Here is a 10,279-nt window from a genome sequence, read left to right on the forward strand (position 1 = left end):
AAAGTAATTACCATAAATGTGACCGGGGGAAACAGTAAGGAGATATTTGAGTTATTTACTAATAAACTAGTGTTTTATTATGAGTAAAAATGACGGTGTATCCACTGAAAAAAATACAAGTGATCGCGCTGGCACCTCCATGTCCTGCAAAGCGCGCTTTAGCTTCCACTCTCCGCACAAACTATATTGGATATAGCGCACATTTATCTAGGTTTAACGTTTAAACATTGTTATATGCTTGAACTGTTTTATATCTATAGATTTTATTTTAGGCCAGTCCTGATGATTTGAGAAGGCTGAATCAGGGGTGGGCAAACTTGGCCCTTCCAGGCCACTTTCCTTCAGAGGGTAGCTCCAACCCTAATCAAACACACCTATTTAAATTAACTTAAAAAAACGAAACGAAATATTATCACTTTGCTATTACAAAACTGAACTATTTTAATAGCTGAAACAGTATAAGCTGTTTTGGGAGAAGGGGAAAAAAAGACGCGCTCGGGCCGGTAATTCTGATAAGCTGTCGGACACGGCCCGGGCTAGGGCCTAAATTTGAGGCCCGTGCAGGGCTCTACAGAATGGACGTGTTGGTTGGCTGTAGTCTTTGTGGTGTGTTCAAACACAGCTTTTTGGCCCAGACGCAGGCAATGCGAGGCGACAACACAGTTGGCTTTTGTCGCCGATAGTTCTTTGATGTTGGTTTGGTGTCACAGCCTTTCGAAGGCAGTAGTCATTAAGGTTTAGAAACACATCTACAGTCACAAGCCCTTTCAATCACAAGTGGTGATGTCTCTTAACTAAACAATGGTGCAGTGCAGTATAGTTATGCTAGTAGGCAGACACTGACTGTGCATGACGACTTTGGCCTTATGACACAATGGCCTTTTTGTAAGAATTCAAAGCAGAGCTGAAGGGTTTGTGGTGAATTCATTCAGTGTAACCGCTTTCCGTAAATGAGTGAAACAATGAGAGCTTATTCCAGTCGAGATGCTTTGGCCCACTGCCTCAGATAAGATGTTAAACCATTCAAAATTATTATAATAGGCCTACATCTTTATGATTTTTTTGCTGGAAATATGGAAATAAGGAAGTGAGGAACCTGTAAATAAGGTCTTTACATGAATAACTGATATTTACAGGGGAAAAAAACATTTTTGAAAAGTGTCCTGCACATCAAATCAAATAAGGCACAATTTATGTGTCTGTCAGAACTATGCATTTAATATATTTTTGACAGTTTACTTTAACAGTTTATTATATATACAGGTGCATCTCAATAAATTAGAATGTCGTGGAAAAGTTCATTTATTTCAGCCAGGGACAAGTAAAATGCATAAAGCCTCTGTAAGTCCTCTTGGGTTCTGTTTGTCTTAGGTGATATGTCAAATTTTGCGTCACATGCATTCTCACCCTGACCTCCATGTGTGGTGGCATCAAATATAGATTTCCCATCATCCACTGAGAGAGGATCTGAGATGACCGTTAAGCCTGAGATGGCATCGTGTGCCGCCTAACATCCTCACAGGTTGTTCGCGCTTTCTAAGAGCATCAGGGGCTAATGGACTGTTGGCAGTCATCACCGCAAGGAAGAATCCGTCTCAAGCTGCCCTAATTCCCTCACCGCCTTTGATGTGTTTATGTCTGGGGACAGAGAGCTGCAAGACATTAGGTGACTTTTTTTTGGATTAAGAAACATTGAAGTGTTGATTTCATGTAGTCAAGTTCTAGCTTTAAATGTGTTATAAAATGGCACAATTGTGAAATCGAATTCTGTTATCTATAGTGTCAGAATTTATGCTCTAAATTACAACATAATAGTGACAGCATTGGATAGAGAAATTAATTAATTTACAAGCTTCCTTACAAACGGGTGCATAGTTGTTGTTGTTATTATTATCATCATTATTATAATTATTATTTACTCTTACAGTTACGTGATGCGTTTCTGGTCTCAAATTGTAGCTTTTTACTTCTTACAGTTTATAAATGTGTGAATTTCTGTCATTATGGTTCTTTTCCATAACACTGAATGTTGTAACAAAGGTAACAAAGAGTTGGTTATTATTATTAAGTCTCTTTCCGGCTCAGACTGCATTGGTTAAGCTTATGGGGCTGTCACGTGATGAACGAATGACTCGGAAAAACCCGAAGACTCGAAACAGGTGAACTACTTGACTAATTCCAGTACGGAACCTATATGATGTTGCGCATGCGCGACTGAACGATTCACTCCCCAAGACGACTCGTTCTTCCCGAGTCACATTAAAGATTCGTTCAAAATGAACGAATCATTCAAGAACGACCCAACACTAGTTTCTATGGCTGAGCAGCTGCTTACATTCCTCACATTACCAAGTGTAATGCCAAGCATCGGATAGAGTGATGTAAAGTAGGGCTGCACGATTAATCAAAATTAAATCGCAATCACGATTAGGCAAAAGCTGCGATTGTCATGCATATCTTTCAATGAAGCACAGTTCTGTGATCAGTAGTAAGTCTCCATCTGAAGAAAGGTAATGCACATCGTTCCAGGAAACAGAAGATAGAACTGCTTTCATAGATTCAACGTGACTAATAAACACAAGACTACGACAATATATGGTTTATCTGAGTTCTTATTATAAATTTCATTATAATAAAGTATATTTATAATGCAATGCTAAGTGAGTTTGGAATAAAAACATGTTATTAAATGTGGTGTTTTGTGGGACAAGAGGTTCATAAATGCATCTCATGTTTGGAAAGATGTTTGACGCAAGTTGCTTTTTCAAATACACGTTATAAACACCTCAAACTCACTGGGTAAAGGCTTGATGGTATACAGAAGCGGGCTCAGATGGAGCAGCATTTACTACACAGAGCTGTAGTTCATTAACAAGCTACGCAAACTGCTTTCATAATCGCAGAACGATTTCATACTCGCTCGATTAAATCGGTCTGCGATTATGAATGCGGTTTTGCGTAGCTTGTGAGTGAACTACTGCTTCATTGTTAGTTTCCGGCCGAGATTTACTACTGATCACAGAACTGTGCTTCATTAAAAGATACGCATGACAATTGCATTCGATTAATCGTGCAGTCCTAATGTAAAGCTACTCGCCACTGGACTCTGTAGCAGTAGAAACCTTGAGTCTGGATTGCCTGGCTGCATTGTGCTAACTGTAAAGATTGGTTGAGGAGGGATGATGATAAGGAGCATAAGGAGCTGGGTTGGGCTCAACCCTCTACTTCCACTGAAGGGAAATCTTACTGCTTCAGCATATCAAGACATTTTGGACAATGCTACTGTATGCTTCCAACTTTGAGGGAACAGTTTGGGGAAGACCCTTTTCTATTCCAGCACGACTGTGGCCCAGTGCACAAAGCAAGGTCCATAAAGACATGGTTGGATGAGTTTGGTGTGGAAGAACTCGACTGGCCCGCACAGAGCCCTGACCTCAACCACATCAAACAGCCAGGAATGGAGCCAGGCCTTCTCGTCCAACATCAGTGACTGACCTCACAAATGCTCTACTGGATGAATGGGCAAAATTTCCCACTGAAACACCCCAAAACCAGTGTATTTAGGGGGACAAATGTGTTGTCATGAGGGTTGCAAAGAGGTGGAAAATTTCCAGAAAATTTTCCGCCTTTTGCAACCCTAGTTTTCATTAAAGTCACTGTACTGTAGTTACTAATGTGGTTCGGGTTGAATTAATCACTGTGGTACGTCTGGTCAAAACGCAACGAAGATGCTTCTTGCTTCAGAGAAGGTTTATTTCCATTAGCATATGCAAACATGTGGGTGTTTTTTTTTTTAGATGCATTCACACGATTAAACGACACCACTAGAAATGAGGAAAACTCTCATGCACTCCACACTCTACGGATTCATACCAACAACTGATGATTCTTATGACGCACTTTCCAGCACATTCTAGCATACTCCGTAATTCCTCAAGGGGGCAGTAACAGTCCACAGTCATTGAATAGTCCAACACATACCAATATAGCTCTATTACCTAAGAGTGTCTGAATACAGAGACCTTTGCAACAAGGACTATCCACCATATCTGCCTAAATAATATTGAAAATGACTAATATCACATAGAATTTAGGATGGGACAGTATGCACATTGGGACGCAGGCTTGTTTAGTTTCTAATTGAATCAGCCGTTTTGAACGAATCATTTGATTTGAACAAAATGCACATCGTTCCAGGAAACAGAAGATAGAACTGCTTTCATAGATTCAACGTGACTAATAAACACAAGACTACGACAATATATGGTTTATCTGAGTTCTTATTATAAATTTCATTATAATAAAGTATATTTATAATGCAATGCTAAGTGAGTTTGGAATAAAAACATGTTATTAAATGTGGTGTTTTGTGGGACAAGAGGTTCATAAATGCATCTCATGTTTGGAAAGATGTTTGACGCAAGTTGCTTTTTCAAATACACGTTATAAACACCTCAAACTCACTGGGTAAAGGCTTGATGGTATACAGAAGCGGGCTCAGATGGAGCAGCATTTACTACACAGAGCTGTAGTTCATTAACAAGCTACGCAAACTGCTTTCATAATCGCAGAACGATTTCATACTCGCTCGATTAAATCGGTCTGCGATTATGAATGCGGTTTTGCGTAGCTTGTGAGTGAACTACTGCTTCATTGTTAGTTTCCGGCCGAGATTTACTACTGATCACAGAACTGTGCTTCATTAAAAGATACGCATGACAATTGCATTCGATTAATCGTGCAGTCCTAATGTAAAGCTACTCGCCACTGGACTCTGTAGCAGTAGAAACCTGTTGTGTGACGAATCACACTTCTCTGTTTTTGCCAGTCTGATAGGTGAGTCTGGAGAACGTTACTTGCCTGGCTGCATTGTGCTAACTGTAAAGATTGGTTGAGGAGGGATGATGATAAGGAGCTGTATTTCAGGGGTTGGGCTCAACCCTCTACTTCCACTGAAGGGAAATCTTACTGCTTCAGCATATCAAGACATTTTGGACAATGCTACTGTATGCTTCCAACTTTGAGGGAACAGTTTGGGGAAGACCCTTTTCTATTCCAGCACGACTGTGGCCCAGTGCACAAAGCAAGGTCCATAAAGACATGGTTGGATGAGTTTGGTGTGGAAGAACTCGACTGGCCCGCACAGAGCCCTGACCTCAACCACATCAAACAGCCAGGAATGGAGCCAGGCCTTCTCGTCCAACATCAGTGACTGACCTCACAAATGCTCTACTGGATGAATGGGCAAAATTTCCCACTGAAACACCCCAAAACCAGTGTATTTAGGGGGACAAATGTGTTGTCATGAGGGTTGCAAAGAGGTGGAAAATTTCCAGAAAATTTTCCGCCTTTTGCAACCCTAGTTTTCATTAAAGTCACTGTACTGTAGTTACTAATGTGGTTCGGGTTGAATTAATCACTGTGGTACGTCTGGTCAAAACGCAACGAAGATGCTTCTTGCTTCAGAGAAGGTTTATTTCCATTAGCATATGCAAACATGTGGGTGTTTTTTTTTTTTAGATGCATTCACACGATTAAACGACACCACTAGAAATGAGGAAAACTCTCATGCACTCCACACTCTACGGATTCATACCAACAACTGATGATTCTTATGACGCACTTTCCAGCACATTCTAGCATACTCCGTATTTCCTCAAGGGGGCAGTAACAGTCCACAGTCATTGAATAGTCCAACACTCAGCAAGAAAAACCGTACTAATATAACTATTACCTAAGAGTGTCTGAATACATAGCCCTTTGCAACAGTCACTGTTGGTGTAATGGTCAGTTGTTCCAATACTTTTGTCCATATAGTGTACATTGCAGTGCCTCGAAGACTCTCATTCTGATTGTTTGTTTAAACCGAAGTCTGAGTTAAACTTGTTTTCTGTGGTCTTTAATGTCTTTAATGTTGACGGTAGAGCTTAACTTGAAACTGGAATGTTCCTTTTAATGTGCCAAGTTTCTACATTGCTTGTCTAATGAACAATATAATATGGTGGAAGAATTTTTGCTATGGCCAAAAAAATCACTAATGCACAGGCTTTGATGGATTATAGTTCTGTTGTCTCACTGTAAGCAACACTAAAAATGTTTGTATGTGTAAGTACCACTAATGAAGTTTAATTATTGACCTTTTTGCATTTTGATTCTGCTCGTCTTGGTGCGTTTGAATCATTTCTCAACTCTGAAATCCAGTAGCAGAATCTCTTTCAGCAGTTTGTCAGTGGGATTTGAGGGTTACTTCAGTCACTCTCGCACACATAAATTGTGTATTTGTGTGAGATGGAATGCACCATCTGCTGGTGGTCAGCGGATGCCAGCATTCTTGAAGCGATAAAGTTTGGTTTCAGAGAAGGAGTAGAGTTGCTATTCTGGTAACAGCTGTCTTGACACGTGGATAATGAAATGCACAAAAACGCTCGGGACCCAAGCCATATCTACAATCTTAGAAACTGCATAGCAATGATCTTGTAACCCTTCAGAAAAATTGTGGTTTTCTCTTAGTATTGCTGTCATTCTTATTGTCATTCTCTATCGCCAGCTTGTTGTTGGCATTCTGTGTCACCTAATCTAATAATGGAACAAATCTACAGTTAATCCTAAATTTAACCTCTCTGGATAACCTTAATCCCTACAGACGCCAATTCAATCCAGTCTCCACCTTGCTCTTGAATGGTGTAAGGTGGTGCTGCAGTACGATTGAGGCCATGTCACCGAGTATGATGGTGTGATGAATTAGTATTGGTTTCAAATTCAGATCTATTCTGCTGATTTCCACCCTGTAAAAAGTGGTGAGGCTGCAGATTCGGTCTGGCTACTAATAGGATTAATGAACTGATATTTCCAGCACTCACATGGATTGTATCTGAAATCTATGACGCTGTTCTTTTTGCCCACTAGCCTCCAATCCCTAACCACCATGAATGGTCAGGAAGTCACTTGGTGGTTGGAAGGCTTGTGCACCTGTTTCTCGCAGGGTTCTGGGAGTGCATGTAAGCGGTCGAGTTGAGAGCTTTCATGGCCGGCAGAAGCAGTGAAGTGGGTTTGGATGAGGGTTAGTCAGAAGAAGCAGAAGCTTTGTCCTCTTGTCGTTGACAGGTGTGTGTTTAGGCAGAAGAGGAAGGACGACAGACTGCAGATGACAGCTGTCACACAGGCACTCTACACTAGCCACATGGGGAATGAAGCTCTGCAGAATGTGCTGCTGGCTACTGAGATGAATGTTTGAATTTAGTGGTTAGTTGTAAAGTGTTCTGTATGCAATGTATGAATGGGCTTTTTTTTTGTTTGGTTTTTGTTTGGGGTTTTGTTCTGGGCATTGGTTTGTTTTAGGTTTTGTTTTGTCCTTGGTTTTTTTTATTTTGGGCCTGGTTTGTTCTGGATTTTGGTTTGTTTTGTTTTGGGTTTTGTTCTGGGCCTTGGTTTGTTTTAGGTTTTGTTTTGTCCTTGGTTTTTTTTATTTTGGGCCTGGTTTGTTCTGGATTTTGATTTTTGTTTTAAGTTTTGTTTTGTGTTCTGGGTTTTGCTTTTTCCTGGGGTTTGTTTTTAGTTTTGTTCAGGGTTTGGGCTTTTGTTTTGGGCCTGGGTTTGTTCTGGATTTTGGTTTGTTTTGTTTTGGGTTTTGTTCTGGGCCTTGAATTATTCTGGGATTTGTTTTGTTCTGGGTTTGTTCTAGCCCTGGGTTTGTTCTGAATTTTGATTTGTGTTCTAGGTTTTGTTTTGTTTTTCATTCTGGGCCTTGGATTGTTCTAGGTTTTGTTTTGTCCTGGGATTTGTTTCTGGTTTTGTCCAGGGTTTGGGCTTTTGTTTTGGGCCTGGGTTTGTTCTGGATTTTTATTTGTTTTGTTTTGGGTTTTGTTTTGTTCTGGGTTTTTGGGTTTGTTCTAGCCCTTGGTTTTTTTTCTGGATTTTGATTTGTGTTCTAGGTTTTGTTTTGTTTTTCATTCTGGGCCTTGGATTGTTCTGGGTTTTGTTTTGTCCTGGGATTTGTTTCGGGATTTGTTCAGGGTTTGGGCTTTTGTTTTGGGCCTGGGTTTGTTCTGAATTTTTATTTGTTTTGTTTTGGGGTTTGTTTTGTTCTGGGTTTTGGGGTTTGTTCTAGCCCTTGGTTTGTTCTGGATTTTGATTTGTTTTGTTTTAGGTTTTGTTTTGTGTTGTGGTATTTGTTTTGTTATAGGTTTTTTGTCCTGGGTTTTGTTCTAGGTTTTGTTTTAGGTTTTGTTTTGTGTTGTGGTATTTCTTTTGTCCGGGGTTTTGTCCTAGGTTTTGTTTTGTTATAGGTTTTTTGTCCTGGGTTTTGTTTTTGTCCTGGGTTTTGTTTTTGTTCTGGTTTTTGTCCTGGGTTTTGTTCTAGGTTTTGTTTTAGGTTTTGTTTCATTCTGGGCCTTGAATTATTCTGTGTTTTGTTTTGTTCTAGGTTTTGGGGTTTGTTCTAGTCCTTGGATTGTTCTGGATTTTATTGTGGGTTTTGTTAGTTTTTTTTTCTTTTTCTTTACTAGGTTTCGTTTTATGGGTTTTGTTTTTGTTCTGGTTTTTGTCCTGGGTTTTGTTCTAAATTTTGTTCTGGGCCTTGGATTGTTCTGGGTTTTTTGTTCTGGATTTGATTTCGTTTTGTTTTGTTTTGTCCTATGTTTTGTCATGTTTAAATATTATTTCTGATGTCCGACATGATAAACAATTCTGGGCCTTGGATTGTTCTAGGTTTTGTTTTGTCCTGGGATTTGTTTCTGGTTTTGTCCAGGGTTTGGGCTTTTGTTTTGGGCCTGGGTTTGTTCTGAATTTTTATTTGTTTTGTTTTGGGGTTTGTTTTGTTCTGGGTTTTGGGGTTTGTTCTAGCCCTTGGTTTGTTCTGGATTTTGATTTGTTTTGTTTTAGGTTTTGTTTTGTGTTGTGGTATTTGTTTTGTTATAGGTTTTTTGTCCTGGGTTTTGTTCTAGGTTTTGTTTTAGGTTTTGTTTCATTCTGGGCCTTGAATTATTCTGTGTTTTGTTTTGTTCTAGGTTTTGGGGTTTGTTCTAGTCCTTGGATTGTTCTGGATTTTATTGTGGGTTTTGTTAGTTTTTTTTTCTTTTTCTTTACTAGGTTTCGTTTTATGGGTTTTGTTTTTGTTCTGGTTTTTGTCCTGGGTTTTGTTCTAAATTTTGTTCTGGGCCTTGGATTGTTCTGGGTTTTTTGTTCTGGATTTGATTTCGTTTTGTTTTGTTTTGTCCTATGTTTTGTCATGTTTAAATATTATTTCTGATGTCCGACATGATAAACATAAGTTTTTCTACATAAAGAAATCCAAGCATTATCTTGCCAGAAAAAAAAATAAAATTTGACTACAAAAAAGTAACGAATTATCATTGGATAAATTCAAGATAATTGAGTCATTTTTTCCCCCCGAGCCACCTCAATGTCCCTATTAACCTGAATTCAACACACCTTAGATTTACAGCATTATCAGCTGCATTTAAATGAGCTTAAATGACTGTTATTCTTTGTCTCCACCTTCGTTGTCTCTACAGGCAGCTCCTGAGCCTGAGCCTGTACACAAAGATGTCACAGCATCTGCACCTGTGGAAGAGCCCATCCCTGTGCCAGAGCCTGAGCAAGTACCCGCCTCGTCACCAGAACCAGTGGCCGCACCAGTGGAAGAGCCAGTGCCTGAACCAGTGAAGGAGTCTGTCCCAGAACCAGAACCAGTGCCTGAACCCGTCCCCGAGGTGCCCATCCCTGAACCAGCATCTGAACCCACCCCAGAACCAGTTTCTGTACCAACCCCTGAACCAGCACCTGCACCCATCGCAGAGCCAGCGTCCGCACCAGCCCCTGAAGCAGCGCCTGTGCCCGTCCCGGAGACCTCACCAGCAGCCAAATCTCTTCCAGAGGTCCTAGAGAATAATGGTATGGATGCATCAGCACTCCGCAGCAAGTTTAAAAGTGTGTAGTACTATTTCTGGGTACAGTCCTGCCATTGCAAGTACAAGTAACCCTGTGAAGAATGCTGGGTAACACATTGTTTTTCTTTGTGTCCTTGTTACGTATGTTAAATATACTTACTATAGTAGTAATAGTAAATTAGTAAACCAGTAATTAGTAATAGTAAATGGTAAATCAAGCCCTTATCCAAAAAGCTATAGTAAGTATGTGTAGTTAATTTATATTACTCAGCACTTAAATGTATAATTACACTGTAACAAGGACGCCATAAAATAAAGTGTAGTCAAATGCTGCTGACACGTCTCACTGATTCGGTGTAGGAATATATTTAGAATGATTTGTTTATTTGATG

The 10,279-nt window shown here is 39.9% G+C and overlaps 1 protein-coding gene across 4 annotated transcripts in view; it reads left to right on the forward strand.

The window, feature by feature from the left end:
• The window catches only part of si:ch73-366l1.5 (FILIA-N KH-like domain-containing protein), a 33,110-nt gene that overhangs the window by 8,972 nt on the left and 13,859 nt on the right, over positions 1 to 10,279 (forward strand). For all 4 annotated transcript variants that reach the window (XM_016556105.1, XM_016556107.1, XM_016556106.1 and 1 more), the window contains exon 2: positions 9,513 to 9,891. In XM_016556105.1, the coding sequence (XP_016411591.1) occupies positions 9,513 to 9,891 (379 nt within the window). The remainder of the gene's footprint in view (positions 1 to 9,512; positions 9,892 to 10,279) is intronic.

The sequence above is a fragment of the Sinocyclocheilus rhinocerous genome, unplaced genomic scaffold, assembly GCF_001515625.1.
Source record: "Sinocyclocheilus rhinocerous isolate Xijiao unplaced genomic scaffold, SAMN03320098_v1.1 scaffold647, whole genome shotgun sequence".
Taxonomy (NCBI): domain Eukaryota; kingdom Metazoa; phylum Chordata; class Actinopteri; order Cypriniformes; family Cyprinidae; genus Sinocyclocheilus; species Sinocyclocheilus rhinocerous.